Below are 17,430 nucleotides of genomic sequence, written 5' to 3' on the forward strand. Positions count from 1 at the left end.
GGACTCTCTGGGCTCATCATGGAACAGCACTCCATCACTCTATTTGGTATGGGTGACAGCTACGAGGGTTTATGAATTCAGAAAAATAAAGTCAATGGGCTATCCAGGCATGATGGCGCACGCCTTTAGTCCTAGCATTTGGGAGGCAGAGGCAGGTAACTCTCTGCGAGTTCAAGTTCCAGGACAGCTGGGGCTATACAGTGAGTCCCTGTCTCAAAAAAACAACCAACCAAATCAACAACAACAACAACAAAAGCAGTGAGCTGAACACTTGAATGTGGCTTTTCTCCTCCTTAAGCTTCTTTTGAATTACTGTCTTTATTTTTTATTTTTTAATTTTTTGTTTTGTTTTTGGTTTTTGGTTTTTGTTTTTGGTTTTTCGAGACAGGGTTTCTCTGTGTAGCCCTGGCTGTCCTAGAACTCACTCTGTAGACCAGGCTAACCTCAAACGCAAAGATCCCCCTGCCTCTGTCTTCTGAGTGATGGGATAAAGGTGTGTTCTACCACTGCTTGGCTGACTCTTAGATTTATCATCAGAAACACCACCAACAAATGAAAAAAAATACATAAATTAAATTAAACAAAAATTTAAGACTTTTGTGAATTAAAAGGACATTATTGCTGGGCATGGGGGCTTGCGGCCAGCTAAGTGACATGGTAAGACCTTGTAGTGAAAACAAAAACAAACAGGACAGCAGCAACTGGGTGTCAAATGCAGGGTTGTAATCTTGACATTCGGAGACCGGGGCAGGAGCAGCAGTAGTTGAAGGCCAGCCTCTGCTATACAGCATGTTTGAGGCTAGTCTGAGCTGCAGGAGACCCAGTCTCCAAATGAAACAGACAATAGCAAAACCACATTATCCCCAGGCACAGTTAGACACACATGGTTATACATGCATAGTTTAGTTATACACGTATAGTTATACACGCATAGTTATATACATATAGTTATACACACATAGTTATATATGTGTAGTTATACATGCATAGTTATACAAGCATGCAGTCCTAGCACTCCAGAGCCTGAGGCTCCAGGAGAATATGAGTTCCAGAAAATCTATACTTTATAAACAGATCTACCAAAAAAAAAAAAATCACCCGGGGCTGAAAACCATCCTCTACACACACACACACACACACACACACACACACACACACACACTTTTATTCCAAACAAAGTCTTACTATGTAGCCCTGACTGGCCTGGAATTCACTATATAGACCAGGCTGTCCCCCTCAAACTCATAGATCTTCCAGCTTCTGCTTCCTGAGTACTGGGATTAAAGGTATTTACCATCACATCCAATGTGTGTGTGCATGTGCGTGTGTGTGTGTGTGTGTGTGTGTGTGTGTGTGTGTGAGTTCATTCATGCAATCATGCATGAGTTCAAGCACTTGAGTGTGTGCCTGTGTTTAAAAGAAGGGTGGTGAGATGGCTCAGCAGATAAAGGAGCCTGTTTCTGTGCCTCAAGACCGTTGCTCAGTAAGTCCCTTGGATTCAGATGGTGGAGGTGAGAGGTGAGGACAGCTAAGAGCCAGGTATCATGAGGGAAGCCTGTACTATGATCACTATAGAGGTGGAGGGAAAGGGATTATGAGTCAAAGAATAACCTGGGCTATATATCAAGACTCTGGCTGGGCAGTGGTGGCGCACAACTTTAATCCCAGCACTTGGGAGGCAGAGGCAGGCAGATTTATGAGTTCGAGGCCAGCCTGGTCTACAGAGTGAGTTCCAGGATAGTCAGGGCTACGAAGAGAAACCCTGTCTTGAAAAAAAAAGAGAGAGAGAAAGAAAGAGAGAAAGATAGAAAAGAGGGCTGGAGAGATGGTTCAGTGGTTAAGAGCACTGACTGCTCTCCCAAAGGTCCTGAGTTCAAATCCCAGCAACCACATGGTAGCTCACAACCATCCGTAATGAAATCTGACGCCCTCTTCTGGTGTGTCTGAAGACAGCTACAGTGTACTTATTTATAATAATAAATAAATCTTTAAATAAATAAATAAATAAATAAACCCCCAAAAAAGACTCTGCCTTTCAACAATAACAATAGAGAGAAAGAAACATCTGTAAATCATAAGGGTTTGTATTCATAATATACAAAAACTACTCTATACATCTCACTGAAAAAGAAAAACCAAGTGTGGAGTCCCACGGGGAGGCAGAGGCAGAAGAATCCTCCCTACCTACTTAGAAAGTTGCAGGCCAGCCTGGGCTACATAAGATCCTGTTTTGCAAAAAGAGAAAAACAAAATCTCTGATCTCAGAAACACACAAAGGACTGGAAAAGATACTGTGTGTAAGAGTCCAGCAAGCCAGGGGATGGTTGCACACTTGGGAGGCAGGAGAATCTCTGAGAGGCCAGCCTAGTCTATACAGCAAGCTCCAGGTTGGCCAGTGCTACACAAAGAAACCTTGTCTAGAACAAAAAAATCATAGAAAACAAAATAAACAAACAACCCCCCCCCAAAAAAAACCAGTAAGATGGCACTGTGCTTCCTCCCGTCTTTAATTCTTTTTTTTATTTTAGGTATTTATTTTATGTGTTGTGTGTTTTGTCTGCATGTGTGTCTGGGTACCACATGAGTGCCTAGTGCTCTTGGATTCCCTGGGTGCTGGGTATTGAACTTGGGTCCTTTAGAAGACCAGCCAGTGCTTTTAAGTACTGAGGCATCTCTCCAGCCTGTAGTCTTACTTTGTAAATCCCCAACTGCAAACTAATGAGGGTTAGCCATGCTGAAGAAATCCAAGCCCTTGAACCCCACTTTGGAAGATGTGCAGTACACAGTCCCTTTGGAAGATTGCCTGGAGGCTCCTGAGGGAGATGTACCAATTCCATCCAAGGCAAATACCTGAGAGAAAAGAAAGCCTTCATCCTCCTAAAATCTGGTGCTCTGGTTTCCATCAAAATGCTGTTTGTATCTGGCCCAAAGTGAGGAACACCAGTCCAGGGACTTATGGATAAACTGTAGCACATTCATAGCACAGAATATTATTCAGTCCCCAAAGGGTGTAAATTATCAAATCCATGGAAAAAAAAAAAACAAAACAACAAATGATCCCTGAAGATCTTTATGTTGAATTAAAGAAGCCAGATGGAAACGGTCACATGTTGCTTGAGACCATTTACGTGAAATGCTCAGATTGGGCAAAGCCACATCCACAGAAAATAGATTAGTGGCTGGCAGGAGATGGGGCAAGGGGTGAGTTGGAGTGATTACTTAATGGACACAGGGTGTTTTTTAGACCAATAAAGTTTTGAAACCAGAGAGAGGCAAAGGTTACACAACACTGTGAGTGCATGGAAGACATGTAGCTGTGTATTTACAATGGTGTGGTGTGTGAATTTCACCTCAATTAAAAAGCCAACTTCAATTTAAAAGGAGAACAGGAACTGCAGAACATGAACATCACCTCCGGCTCCCTGGCGGCCCTGAGAACCGCTAGATGGCAGACTTTTTTCCTTTGCCCCCTTTTGCCTCACCACATCTCAAGGTGGGGATTCTCTGGGCTCAGAGACGGGAAGCCATTGAACCCAGAGCACACAGCAACCAAGGGACAGTGGCAGGGCTTCCCAGCAGTCTGCAGCCCCTGGGGTTCTCCTCTCGCTCCCTAGCCGCAAGCCCACTGTGAGGTCAGGCATGGGGAACGTCTGTGCAACCGCAAGGCAGGAGTTAATGAGTGATGAGCTTGGAATGTGCTGGTTCTGAAAGGCCTCTTGTGGCTCCAGTTACAGCAGGAAGGGACTTCCAAAGTCACGTACACACACTCCTCTGGAGACCTGGGCCCAACTCAGCTGCCACAGTGTGAGGAGAGGGTAGGGCAATATTTTTGCCGCAGGAGGATGGATGCTGTCAGGGTGGACTCAAATTCTCCCATGTGCCACCACCATCTGTCTAGTCTAACACTGGTCAGCCAAAGGGTTCAAACACCAATCAGGTCTCCCAGCTTCTCTCTGTGTGTGTGTGTGTGTGTGTGTACATGTGTACATGTGTTCATGCTCTCATGCTGGAGTGCAAGAGTACACGTATAACACTCATAAGGAGATCATGGGGTAATCACTGGAAATCAGTTCTCTTCTGACATCATATGCTCCAGGGATCAAACTCAGGTAGTCAGGCCTGTTGTAGCAAGCACTTTGACCTGCTGAGCCATCTCTGCAGCCTTAATTTGTTTTCTTGAGACAGTGTCATGTAGCCCAGGCTGGCCTTGACTGAGCTCATCTTGTAGCAGATGCTGAGCTTGACCATCTTCGGTCCTCCTGCCTTTATTTTCAGCACTCTGGAGTCACAGAGCTCACCGTCAGGCCTGTCTCTGTGACATTATTGTGTGTATCTCTCTAGCAATTTTCAGATGCAGTTGTCACTGTGCCCCCAGTTCACAAATGCGGAAACAGGAGGTCACAGTTGGGTGAATCATCCCGGATTCACAGTGGATGGTCAGCCCATCCAGAATTCAAACCCAGAACCCAGAGCATTCTGAGTGTACCATGCATGTAGGCGTTTTCTTTCTACGGATTCACTACCAAGACACTTCTCTCCTCCCCTAACCCCCAACACACACGCCTGCAGTTCTCTTTCCTAGCGTCAGGGTGAGAGACGGGCACTAGGCTGGTGATCTTTTGAGGATGCTTCAACAGCAAAGCACTGTCACATCCGTGGTCTCCTTTGGTCCCATAGCAGCACTGGGAGGTCAACAGTGAGGCCCAACCCAGACTCAGGAAGGAGACCTCCCAGGTCACACAGACACAAAGTATAGCTCTATGATGAGATATACTGGCCTCCAGGCCTGAGTCCAAACAGCAGAACCCCAGCCTTTGTTCCCAATGAAGACAGCCCAGGCCTCTGCTTCCCTGAGGACAAGTTTCTTCAGTTTCCATTGAGATGGAAGAAATCAGAGAAAGAGTTTTGGGACCCATGCTCTCCCAGCCTGCCATTCTTCGTGTATGTGCAATGTAAAGGCTTGAAGCTCATAGCCTGACTTGGTCACCAGACTCAGCCACTTACTCAGTGGCCTTGAGCAACTCATTTCAATACCTGTCAGACTCAGTTTTTCCCATCTGAGAAGTGGGGGTTACAATGGCATTTACCTCCTCAGCACACCTAGTCAGAACCTCACCCGTATCAAGGCCTTTCCCATACTTCCAAAGTAGGCTGGTGACACACATAGTACTGGAGGAGTGCCTCCAGTCAAACCTCCAGTCAAGAAGCCTTCCTGATTGTGTCTCAGGACACCTATGTCCTTCTGTAGGCTCTCTCTGCCTGTAGAGGCCTGGATTAAAGCTTGTGATAGCTCCAGAGACAGTCTCAAACATGTAGTGCCTTCTATCTGTGGGTACACTAAATGCCATTTCACGTAGAATTCAAATATAACAACATTTTATAACCCTGGTTTGTCAGTAACCTTTCAGTCTATCAAAAACCTTGACAACAGTTGAAACTGGGTGTGGAGGGGCACATTTGTAATGTCTGCCCTCCACTTGAGAAGTGAAAGCAGGTTATCCTAAGCTACATAAGGAGTTCAAGACCAACCTGCACAACATGAGACCCTATCTACAAAAGCCACGTGGGATGGTGGCACATTCCAGCACTTGAGAGGTGAAGGAAGGATCAGGAGTTCAAGGCCAACCTCAACTAGATACCTGAGACCCTGTCTCAACCAACCTCCCTCCACAAACCACAAGCAAAGCAAACTCAACTAAAGAAACTTCTCACCCCACTTGAGAGGAGCGGTCTTAAGTCAGGACCGCAGACTTGGGTGACAGTTGGAATGATTCTCTCCAGGTAAATAATGATGATGATAATAATAACCCATATTTATAATTCACTTCACAGCTTCCAGACACTCTCCCCGTTCTTCTTTCTAAGTCTTGGCGCGAGGCCAGGCGGCTACAGGATTTTGTTTCACCCTGTTCTATGGTGTTGGGAACCTTGACTAGCCTGAACGGGGCGGGGCGCAGTTGCAAGCCCCAACTTCGGCAAGGTGCGTCAGGGGGAATCCTCGGTGTACCTGGGCGCGGCAAGGAAATTGCACCATGTATGGGCAGCTGCGTCAGAGGGGGGCGTGGCCGCCGCGGATGCTAGGGGACGCCAAGTCGGTCGCTTTCTCTATGTAGAGGCGGCTTGCCACCAGAGCAGAGGGTCTTGAAGTTCCGAGCGGACCGGTCCACGGAGGTTCATCTGGAGAGGTGGGTCCCCTGCGAGGTGAAAGGCGCCGTCGAGACACGCCCCCACCCCCCGTGGTGCAAGTGGTTCAGCCCAAGAACTTTTCATTCATAAAAAAGACCAGACTCCGAGAGGCGCGAGTGAGTCAGAACCGCAGCCGCCGACGCGGACCCTACCGAACATCAGCCCAGGGCATGTACCGAGACTACGGGGAACCGGGACCGAGCTCCGGGGCTGGCAGCCCGTACGGTCGCCCCGCGCAGCCCCCGCAAGCGCAGGCACAGACCGCCCAGCAGCAGGTGAGACTGGCCGAATCCTCCTGGGGGACCTGAATTTGGACAGCATCAGGGATGCTGGGGTTAGTCTAGTTTGCTCCGGGATTTGGAGTGGGGCCCCGAGCAGCATCTGACTCTGGTGGTCGCGACCGAGGATCCTGCACGTTCTGTGTGGTCGGGGAACCTATGGACCCGGTGGCCAAGGGGACGAGCGCAGGGGGAAGCGCGAATATCTGCGAATCCCCCTTCTCGCTCGCCCGTATCTCCCTAGCTGACTGTCTTTCTGCCCCTCCGTCTCCGTTACTGTCTTACATTTCCTCCTAGCTGCCCCTAATACGCTGTCCCTCTAAATACCTGCCCCATCCCAGCCTGGACAGGATCAGAGGTGTTCTCCATCTCCAGTTAATAACTGGGACCTGGGGTCTGGGAACATAGAGACGGGGTCCATCAGAACCCAGCCGGGACAGCGAATTCTTAGCAGCCTGTCCGAGGCTGTCGGTGTGTTGCTCTGGTTGTCCGTGTCCCTTTATCCGGTCAAGTCCTCATCTCTTTGTGTGCAGTATAGAGCCCTTGGGCCCCAGGCAGTGGTTCCGAGGGGTTCCTGGAGACCATGAAGTGTTGGGATGTGAGCGGGGTCACCTGCCCGGCCACTCTCGCGCTCCACATTCTCGGCACTCGACGTCTCTCACTGCTGGATAGGGGCACTTGAGAGGTTGCAGGTGCCCATTTCCTGTCGAGGGGCCGCGAGCACGTGTCGCCAGGGGAGGGAAGGAGCTGCGTCCGTTTCGCCGAGTCACAGCGGGCCGAGTCACTGAGGCTGAGTCACTCTGGGTGCCCCTCCCTTCCTGGCCCCAAACGGCCCCTAAGGACCGACGACCTGGGAGCGAGAGATGCCCCTGGCAGTGCTTCTAGCCCAGAACGGGGGTCACTGAGATGCTGGGTCCCCCCAGTATTGGGCTGGGGACATAGCTGTCCAGACTTGCCTAAGCATGTGAGGTGCTTCCTGGACTGGAGGGGCCCCACGCCCTTAGCTCACAGAGCTTGAACCCAGTTTTCTCTCCCAGAACGCTGAGCCCCCACCCCCACTGACACTCAATCCCACACATGCCTCAGATTTCTGAAAGAAAAAGAACGAAAGGATGCCAGACCCCTTATGGGAGGCTTTTACTCTCTTCACTTTATTTCATGGACTTAAAAAACCCCATCAGTTTTGAACTTTCAAGTTTTTAAGTCGACAGCTGGGCATGCATTTAACCCCAGCATTCAGGAGGCAGAGGCAGGCAGATCTCTGGGAGTTTGAAGCCAATTTGGTCTACAAGGTGACTTCCAAGTCAGCTAGAGCTACATAATAGAGATCCTGTCTCAAAACTTAAAAAATAAAAAACAAAAACCTTAAAAAGCTGATTAAACTCTGATTTCTGAGCTATGAGAGCCAGCTTCTCAACAGCAATGAAACGTTGAATGATATTAATAACAGGGAAACTGAGACTAAATAACATGCCCCAGTCTCAAAGCCCATCAATGGCCAAGCTCCAAGCTGATGCTGGACTCCCAAGCTCTGGTGCTACATGTCTATAGTCTTGGTGCCTGGGAGGTAGAGGAAGAGGAATCGTGAGTTTAGGTCTAGCCTGAGTTAGGTGAGATCCTGCCCACCCCACCCCACGGCCCCCAAACAACAAATTCTCTTCCTGATTCTCAGAATTGCCTTGGGAGCTAGAAGCTGAAAGTATGCCCACTGTGAGGACTGGGTCTCAACTCTTAGTTTCCACTTACTAGCTGTGGGTCTACGGGCAACTGCTCTCCTGTCTGAAAACAGGATCATGGCAGCTGTGTGAGTCACTATTTGTTAAATAGTTGGAACAGTGTTAGGCAGTCCATACTTGATTTAAAACAAAAAATAAAAAAGCAAACTATTGGGGCTGGTGAGATGGCTCAGTGGGTAAGAGCACCCGACTGCTCTTCCGAAGGTCCAGAGTTCAAATCCCAGCAACCACATGGTGGCTCACAACCATCCGTAACGAGATCTGGCGCCCTCTTCTGGAGTGTCTGAAGACAGCTACAGTGTACTTACATATAATAAATTAAAAAAAAAAAAAAAAAAAGCAAACTCTCTCTGGGGGGGAAACAGACAAACATAGAGAGACATTTTGTGACCTGCCCAAAGTCACACAGCTCCTGAACAAGTAAGTTTCTGGTTGCCAAATTTTGCTCTTTGTGGTCTCCCAGAACCGGTATGTACACTGAGGTGAAGGGAGACAGAAGTCCAGCCCTGTCCCCTGGAAGCCCCTCAGTCCACACAGACCTTATCATTTCCCTTCTTATTTCTCAGAAGTTCCACCTTGTGCCAAGCATCGACACCGTGAGCGGCAGCCAGGAACTGCACTGGATGGTGCAGCCTCATTTCCTGGGACCCACTGGCTATCCCCGACCTCTGGCCTATCCCCAGTACAGTCCCCCTCAGCCCCGGCCAGGAGTCATACGAGCCCTAGGGCCACCTCCAGGGGTGCGTCGCAGGCCCTGCGAGCAGGTAAGGAACAGAGATGCTGCACTTTCCATAGCCCGTAGGGGTCCTACTAGACAGGGACAGGATCTTGCTACAAGGGAATTTCTATTCCGCATAGAAGTTCCTGAGAGGCCAAGAAGGAGGTAAAAGGTCACCTTTGAGTCAAGGAAAGCTTCCTGGAGAAGGCTACATGTTAACCTAAACCATGGATGGATAGGATTTGCGTATGGAAGCTGAAAAGACTCTTCTGGGAAGAGGGCTGAAGGCACAGAATTGAGGTGAAGGGGACAGAGTGTTAAGTGTGTATGTCTCCACTGTCTTGTGTGCCAGGGTGGGAGGAAGGCTGATGCTGGCCATGTACCTTGGGGTGAGGGGAGAACAGGAGTGACTCTTCTTTTTAACAGTCACAGAGTCTCAGCCTATTTCTTTTAATTGTCACAAAAAGTGAGTGGGCAGTGGTGGCTCACACCTTAAATCCCAGCACTGGGGAGGCAGAGGCAGGTGGATCTCTGGGTAAAGGCCAGCCTGGTTTACAGAGTGAGTTCCAGGACAGCCAGGGCTACAGAGAAGCCCTGTCTCAAGAAAGGGGGAAAAAAAGTGCATGGGAAATGTATTTCAATTTTTCCATCTTCCATCAGAGGAAGTGAAACATAGAGGGGTACTCGCTTGTCTAGATTCATACAAACGTGAGTAATGAGACAGGACTGGTCCTGGCCTGAGGTCTACTCAACTCCCAAAGTCAGAGCTTAATGAGCCACTGTCTGAATGGGAGCTCACAGAAGGCTGCAGACAGAGCGAGCTGGGAACTTTGAATGCCTTTCTAAAATAACTAAGGGTATGTTTTGGTTGGTTTGTTTGAGGTGGGGTCTTGAGAGCCTCCTGCCTTCCTAAGTGCTAGGAGTATAGGTGTATGCTAGATACCCGACAGGGATGAAGGATCTTTTAGGTCATAGCACTTTTTTTCCTCTCCCTGAAGTACTGAGATTATGAGTCTAGTGCAGGGAGGTCTCCATATTAAAAAGCTGGGTGTGCAAGGTATGCCTGTAATCCCAGAACTTGAAAAATCAAGACAGGAGGAGCCATTCAAGTTACTCTCAGAAACATGGAGAGTTTAAGGTCAGCCTGGGATACATAAACCCTATCTCCGATAACCAAACAACAATCAAAGAAAACCTGACTTAAGTGTTAAGTAGGAAAAACTATGATGTAAGTCATAAGCCTGGCTGGGGGACTACCTCTGAGGTGAAGAACCTGCTTCAAGCCCGAAGCCCTGGACTCAACCCCTAGTGTATGCACATATTCCCAAGTGAATGCACACACAGATCCTTGCCATGATGGCTCGGAGAGGGATGGCAAGACCCTGGGAGATATGTGAGATTGGCCAGAGAAGAGCCAGCAACAGGCTTCCCAGCAAGGGAACAGCTTACCTCTGTGACCAGCTGGGGTGTGAGCAAGAGGCAAGCCCAGGGTGAATCCTTCCTTTAGCCCTGTCCTGAGGGACACCTTCTGATCACGGGTACTAGTGGGTTGGAGCTGTGAGCTGTGGGTAGGTGGCTTCCCCTCGGTGTGGTCTGAGTGAATATAAACCCATGCTCTGGAACTTGAACAAGTCACTCATCCTTCCCGAGCTTCCTCACATGTGAGTGTGCAGAGATCTGGATGGGTGACTTGGCAGCGGCTCTGGCTGCTCCTTAAAGGATCCGGGTTCATTCTCAGCACCCACGTGGTAACTCACTGTCCACAACGTCCCCCAAGGCTCTGATGCCCTCTGCTGGCCCCCACCAGCACTGCACGCACAAGGTGCTCATACAAACACACAGGTAAAATACTCAGAGGTAATTTTGTTCTTTTTTTTTTTTTAAAGATTTATTTATTTATTATATGTAAGTACACTGTAGCTGTCTTCAGACACACCAGAAGAGGGCGTCAGATCTCATTACGGATGGTTGTGAACCACCATGTGGTTGCTGGGATTTGAACTCTGGACCTTCGGAAGAGCAGTCGGGTGCTCTTACCCACTGAGCCATCTCACCAGCCCCTCTTTTTTCTTTTGAGACAGGGTTTCTCTGTGTAGCCCTGGCTGTCCTAGAACTCACTCTACAGACCAGGCTGGCCTCAAACTCACAGAGGCATTTGCCTGCCTTCCAAGTGCTGGGACCAAAGGTGTATGCCATCACTAAAAGGCTTTTTTTTTTTTTTTTTTGGTAAATTTTATGTATGAATGAGTGCTTCCATGTATACCTTCATGCCAGGAGAGGGCATCAGATCCTATTATAGATGGTCGTGAGCCACCGTGTGTGGCTGGGATTTGAACTCAGGACCTCTGAAAGAGCAGCACTTAACTGCTAAAACATCTCTCTAGCCCCAGGCTACATATTTTTAATCTTTTTTTTAAAAAGATTTATTTATTTACTATATGTAAGTACACCTGTAGCTGCCTTTAGACACTCCAGAAGAGGGAGTCAGATCTTGTTATGGATGGTTGTGAGCCACCATATGGTTGCTGGGATTTGAACTCAGGACCTTTGGAAGAGCAGTCAATGCTCTTACCCGCTGAGCCATCTCACCAGCCCCTTTTTTAATCTTTAAAAAAAAATGGGGGGGGGGGGCTGGAGAGATGGCTCGGNGGTTAAGAGCACTGAATGCTTTTCCAGAGGTCCTGAGTTCAATTCCCAACAACCACATGGTGGCTCACAACCATCTGTAATGGGATCCAATGCCCTCTTCTGGTGTATCTGAAGACAGCAGCAGTGTACTCACATACGTTAAACAAATAAATAAAAATTTAAAAGACAGATGGTGGTGGTTCAGACAGCAGATCTCTGTTTAAGGCCAGCCTGGTCTGATCTACAAACCAAGTCCCAGGACAGCCAGGGCTACACAGAGAAACCCTCTCAAAAACCAATCTATGTAGGGGGTGCTGATGAGATGGCTCCGTGGGTAAAGGTACTTGCTGCGAAGCCTAATGACCTGAGTTCAATCCTTGAAATCCACACAGTGGAAGTAGAGAACCAAACTCTACGGGTGCTATCACACACACACACACACACACACACACACACACACACACACACACGACTATATATATGAATATATGACTCTAGCCAGGCATAGTGTGGCGCATGCCTTTAATCACATTACTTGGGAGGCAGAGACAGATGAAGTTTGAGGCCAGCCTACAGAGTGAATTCCATGACAGCTAGAACTATGAAGAGGAACCCTGTCTTTAAAAACAAAACAACAGCAACATAAAGAATCTATGTAGGGAAGCTGGAAGGGATGTTGACACAGTCTGCAATCTTAGTACTCTGGAGGTGGAGGCCAAAGAATCAGGGCTTTCAGGCCGGTCTTGCCTATACACTGAGCTGAAGGCCAGCCTGGGACACATGAGACTTTGTCTCTTTTAAAAAGACAAAACAAGCCAGATGAGGTGGGTCACATCTTCACCTGGGAGGCAGAGGCAGGTGCATCTCTGTGAGTTCCAGGCCAGCCTGGTCTATAAATCAAGTTCAAGGCCAGGCAGGGCTACTCAGAGATTCTGTCTAAAATACAAAGAAACAAAACTACAAAAAAACAGAAAAAAGAATCTACGGAGGGGCTGTTGAAGGGGTGTAACGCAGTGGTAGAGCATTTGCCGAGCTAGCAGGTACCAAGCCATGGGTTTGATCCCTAGCACTAAGCAAAGGAAAAGCCCTACAAAGTGCTTTGTTGGCATAGTAGATTGATTCCCAGTGACTTTTGGCACTCAAGAGCACCTCCTACCATTCACAGCTCCTGGGGGAAGAAATCCCATCTTCCACAGATGAGGAGGCTGAGAGTCCTGTAAAAAGAGATAATCATGTCTCATACACTCAGGAGGGAAGGCTACTTCTGCCTGAGAAATGAAAAGGCTTCCTGGGGTCCCAACATCTTAGTCCAGTCCTAAGATGCGGAAGGGAGGAAGATCAAAGTTTACAGAGAGGGAAAGCATTACAGGAAAGAAACCAGCAGTAAAGCTAGGTGTGTGTGAGCTGGAAATGTCACCAATGAGGTGACGAGCGTCCGGTACAGAGAAGCAACTGTGGAGTGTGGGGTGGTGGCACCGAGACTACAGACTGAAGGAAAGCTGGATGACCAGCTCAGGGCAGCCTCATTGTCTCCCTTCTTCTCTCCCAACCTAGATCAGCCCAGAGGAGGAAGAGCGCCGCAGGGTGAGACGCGAGCGGAACAAGCTAGCAGCTGCTAAGTGTAGAAACCGAAGAAAGGAATTGACAGACTTCCTGCAGGCGGTGAGCATCATCTGGTTCAAAGGGTCCCCAGGCCCAGACCCACAGAGCCCCAAGAACACAAAAGACCCAATAAATCACTTCTCAGCACTCTGCCATCCTCCCTGCCTGTGGGGAAGTCCTGGAAAAAGGATAAGGGAAAGTGGCTTAAATATTGTTTGTCTTGGGCTTCGAGGCAGAGTCGAAGTTGGTAGGCAGCAATTCTCCTAAGATGCCCCGTCTGATGGGAGTCATGCCCATTTTCTCCCAGAGGCTCACGGGAGTGCAGTCCAGACTTGTTGGGGATGACTGGCACAATCCCTACTCCAGCCTGAGGCTTGGGGACCTTTAGCCTTCATTTTCCTATCTTTCTGCTAATCCTGTAAAGGAGACCGACAAGTTGGAGGATGAGAAATCGGGGCTGCAGCGAGAGATTGAAGAGCTGCAGAAGCAGAAGGAACGCCTTGAGCTGGTGCTGGAAGCCCATCGCCCCATCTGCAAAATCCCAGAAGGAGACAAGAAGGACACAGGTGGTTCTGGCAGCACCAGCAGTGCCAGCAGCCCACCAGCCCCCGGCCGCCCAGTGCCTTGTATCTCCCTTTCTCCAGGACCCGTACTTGAACCGGAAGCACTGCATACACCCACGCTCATGACCACACCCTCTCTGACTCCTTTTACTCCGAGTCTGGTTTTCACCTATCCTAGCACACCAGAACCTTGCTCCTCCGCTCACCGAAAGAGTAGCAGCAGCAGTGGCGACCCCTCCTCCGACCCCCTGGGCTCGCCCACACTCCTGGCTTTGTGAGGCACCCAGTCACACACCCCTTGCTGGTGCTACCCCTAGTCATCTCCTTTCTCCCATTGATCCAGCAGGCCTGGACCATACCCTTGCCCCAAACCAGCAAATCTTTTATCTCTTCCGACTAGAACAAACACATTATGCTTTGATGTAGAGCCAGCTTGGAGGGGATCACCAAAGCTGCTCACTGTTTTTCTAGAGCTGGCCTATCATAATTTGAACAAAATTAGAGGAAAATATGTCCCCTCTGCCAGAGAACACCTGGCAGCCCAGACTTTGTAGATCCCCAGGGGTCCTTTGACGCCCTAACCCCTTGCAGACCACTTTCCCACACCACGTCACTTTCTTCATGTTATCCAGCCTACTCTACACCTAGACAGAAGGTACCCTTTGACTAGCCTAGAACACTAACTCACACAGCACCAACAGCCAGCAGCACTGGACATCCTGCAGGCTCCCCCTGAATGGCACAACGTAGGAGGCGCCAGGGGCTTCTGTGAGGAGCGGAGCTGCACTCCCTAGCTCTGAGAAGCTCTTAGCTTCAGGGTATCCGAGCCTCCACCGCAAGGGCAGCTGCTATTTATTTTCCTAAAGAGACTATTTTTATACAAACCTTCCAAAATGGAATAAAAGGCTTGAAGCTCTAGTCTGGGTTGTCATGTTGGATCCAGAGGCTAAAGGAGATCATTTGGAACAGGAGTTCCAGGTTCCAGTCTCAGCAGTGACCTTGAAGAAACTATCTTATGTTTTTGGACTTCCATATTCTCACCTGAAGAATGGGGCGACCCTCTGCTCTTCCTTGTCTCCTATACTGAGAGTCTAAGAATGCTCTGGAGTGCAAGCAAAGAGATTATCAATTATTTTCCCCATGGGAACCCACACTGCTCCTGTCTTAAGGACTGGGGGGGCAGGGAAGGCCGGCGGTATATCCTTCCACCATCCATGCAGGCGGTTCAGTGGGCTTTAGGCCCCCAACACCTGCTTCCTGTCCCATTGTTTTAGACAGGAAGGAGCCTGGAAGGGAGCTGGAGCCACTACAGCGGCCGGATTTCGGCCTGTCTTGGCGCCCATCGGGGGAGTTAGTGGTCTACCACCGTATCAAATCCCACCCTAATCCCAGGTAATAGGGAGTCAACCCTAGCTCTGCAGTCCCTCCGGATGAGAACTGTACCGCATCACTGGGTTTACGCCCTCTTAACCCCGGCGAGTTCTAGACACAAGCTGGCCAGGCTCAGGCTCTGCTTCCTTCCCAGTTTATTAGTCCCCACCCAACCACCCAGCAAGTCCCTCCACTTCAGCCTCCATTTTCCCTGCTGCCCTGCTAGCAAGAGCAAGGAGCCCTCCTCAGTGCCAGGGCTTTTCCAGTCCATTCCAGCGCCCTGGTGCTCAGCCGAAGCTACGACCAGGTCTGGAGGTCCACAGCATTCCCCGCGCTCAGGGAGCAATCCAGGCAGGCATTGGCGTAGAAAATGCGGCGCCCTCAGTCATCAGGGGAGCAGGCTAGGGGTAACTGATCCGGGCTGCCCACACTGCCAGTGCTGGAACTTCCATCGCCTAGGTCGCGAGGCCCGCACGGTGGCAGGGCGAGCTCGGGCGTGGGCCCAGCACCTGAGCCCACTGTGCCGCCGGGGCCACCGCGGGGGCCCCACTCTTCGCCCAGTGCTAAGCAAAGCTCCTTAAGGGCCAGATTTTCCCGTAGCAGCTCCTCCTGGCGGCCTTCCAGCTCCGCTAGCTTCTGCCAACAGCCACCCAGGTCCTCGCGCACCGCCCGGGATGCTTGGGTCCCAAAGAGCTGCCACTGGCGCGCCGCACGCCGTCCTCGTTGGCGCTCCGAGTCCAGAAAGCAGCAGAGGTCGCGCAGCTCCCGGTTCTCCGCCTGCAGGCGCCGGTTGAGCTGTTTGAGCTCACGGATCTCGCCCAGGTGACCCTGCAGCTGTCGATTCACCTCCTGCATCAGGCGGCCGCGCTGCACTAGCGCTGCCAGGCGCGCCGCCTCCTCCCGCCGCAGGCGCCGCACCAGCTCCTCCTTACCCAGCGCCGCCATCTCCTCATCCGTCAGCTCCTCCAGGCCGCCTGCTTCGGCCTCCATAGTTGATCAGGCAGCTGCAGCATCGCCCGCCCACGGCCGAGGCTCTGGAGCCCCTCCTCGGGCCGGTTGCCTCTCAGGCTCCGACCCGGGCTCTGGCTCCGAGGACCGTAGGCAGTGGAAGAGGCAGCGTAGGCTGCAGCAGCTACCCTGGGGTGGGCACGAGGCAGGGCGCGCGCCGGGGCGGGGCCTCGTGATGTTGCCCAAGAACAGCCAATCCAGAAAGCCTCCCGGGAAGGGGCGGAGCCTAAGCCTGTAGCTCTCTTTTCTCGCCCACTCCGAACCTGGGTGTCACGACCCTCAAACAGTAGAGACCTTCTCTCTCCTTTCCTTCTATGGTCATCTCAGCGGGACTTGAAGGCGTTACAGGACTCCATGTTCCAAAATCCCTCGAGCACTTTTTGAGAAATGATATTCAGGTGTCTGCCTTTGACTCCTTCCCACTCCGCAACAGAAGCTAAACAGATGGCTTACCAGGCTCTTCTTCCTTTCCTTCCTTTCCGAGAACTAGGAAGCATCACTCCCTCGCAGCTACTCCGAATCTAGAGTCAAAGGTCCTGGCTCATTCCCAACCCTCCCTCCCTCCCTCCCAGGGACCGTTTCCTGCCTGCAGGATGGGCCATCCAAAGGATTTGTTTATTTAATAAACCTTTGTTGTGTGAAAGGTCCGTGTAGAAATACACTTAACAATAATCCTGTACTTGATCAAAAAGGTCAAAATCTGACAGAAGCAGCCAAGGCTACACAGAGAAACCCTGTCTTGCAGAGAGAGAGAGAGAGAGAGAGAGAGAGAGAGAGAGAATCTTTTGGGGAAGAGAGAGAGGGCAGGCATGGAAGCTCACGTTGAGCATATGGCTCAATGACAACTCACTTACCTAGCATGTGGAAGGCCCTGGTTTATTCTTGGACCATAAAAAAAAAAAAAAAAAAAAAAGATGTGATGCAGAAGTAGTCTCTGAGATCCCCAAAATATTTCCCAAAGAGGAAATATCTGAGGGGCCATTAAAGATGCATAAGATGCCAGCAGAGAGTTCCAGGACAGATAGGAATATGTAGAGAGACCCTGTCATCAAAACACAAAACACAAGACTGCCAAGAGAGAAAGAGTGTGTGAAAGAAGCAAGAAGTGTGGGGAAGTCACTGCTGCCCTGGGGAGTCTAGCTCCTTTAGGATTAGGCGAGGCTTGTTCTGAGAGTCTGGTAAGCGTGGGTATATGGGAAGTGGTAAGATGGATGAGGTGGCTTTGAAGAGCAGGGTATATTGGTGGCTCCTATCCTGTAATCCCAGTGCTTGAGAGGTTGAAATTGGAAAGGGAAGTAGGCTTCAATGGCGGATAGATGTCGCATTCTTTTTTTTTTTTT

The 17,430-nt window shown here is 50.1% G+C and overlaps 2 protein-coding genes across 5 annotated transcripts; one reads left to right on the forward strand and one right to left on the reverse strand.

Annotated features, from left to right (window-relative positions):
* The first annotated feature begins 5,953 nt into the window (after window positions 1-5,953).
* Fosl1 (FOS like 1, AP-1 transcription factor subunit) lies at window positions 5,954-14,629 on the forward strand. Of its 3 annotated transcripts, XM_021152269.1 has the most exons (4): window positions 5,954-6,461; window positions 8,767-8,964; window positions 13,101-13,208; window positions 13,573-14,629. In XM_021152269.1, exons 1-4 carry the CDS (start codon window positions 6,357-6,359, stop codon window positions 13,987-13,989), a joined length of 828 nt encoding a protein of 275 aa, XP_021007928.1. In that variant the 5' UTR covers window positions 5,954-6,356; the 3' UTR covers window positions 13,990-14,629. The 3 variants fall into 3 exon arrangements, with proteins under 3 accessions (XP_021007928.1, XP_021007930.1, XP_021007934.1); XM_021152271.2 differs by lacking the exon at window positions 13,101-13,208 and having other exon boundaries at window positions 6,357-6,461; window positions 8,770-8,964; window positions 13,573-14,003; XM_021152275.1 differs by lacking the exon at window positions 13,573-14,629 and having other exon boundaries at window positions 6,357-6,461; window positions 8,770-8,964; window positions 13,106-13,165.
* Window positions 14,630-15,217: 588 nt separating this feature from the next.
* On the reverse strand, window positions 15,218-16,526 carry Ccdc85b (coiled-coil domain containing 85B). 2 transcript variants are annotated; one of them, XM_021152197.2, is made up of 2 exons: window positions 16,015-16,526; window positions 15,660-15,859 (listed from the first exon to the last, which is right to left on the reverse strand). In XM_021152197.2, the coding sequence occupies exons 1-2, from the start codon at window positions 16,070-16,072 to the stop codon at window positions 15,660-15,662; spliced, it is 258 nt and encodes an 85-aa protein (XP_021007856.1). In that variant the 5' UTR covers window positions 16,073-16,526. The 2 variants fall into 2 exon arrangements, with proteins under 2 accessions (XP_021007855.1, XP_021007856.1); XM_021152196.2 differs by having other exon boundaries at window positions 15,218-16,507.
* Between the last annotated feature and the right edge of the window lie 904 nt (window positions 16,527-17,430).

This window comes from Mus caroli, chromosome 19, assembly GCF_900094665.2.
Source record: "Mus caroli chromosome 19, CAROLI_EIJ_v1.1, whole genome shotgun sequence".
Classification (NCBI taxonomy): domain Eukaryota; kingdom Metazoa; phylum Chordata; class Mammalia; order Rodentia; family Muridae; genus Mus; species Mus caroli.

Coding starts and splice junctions, on each gene's coding strand:
- Fosl1 (XM_021152269.1), top strand. CDS start 6,357: ATGTACCGAGACTACGGGGAACCGGGACCGAGCTCCGGGGCTGGCAGC. Junction 8,965..13,100: donor GTCGCAGGCCCTGCGAGCAG/GTAAGGAACAGA, acceptor CTCCCAACCTAG/ATCAGCCCAGAGGAGGAAGA. Junction 13,209..13,572: donor TGACAGACTTCCTGCAGGCG/GTGAGCATCATC, acceptor AATCCTGTAAAG/GAGACCGACAAGTTGGAGGA.
- Ccdc85b (XM_021152196.2), bottom strand. CDS start 16,072: ATGGAGGCCGAAGCAGGCGGCCTGGAGGAGCTGACGGATGAGGAGATG.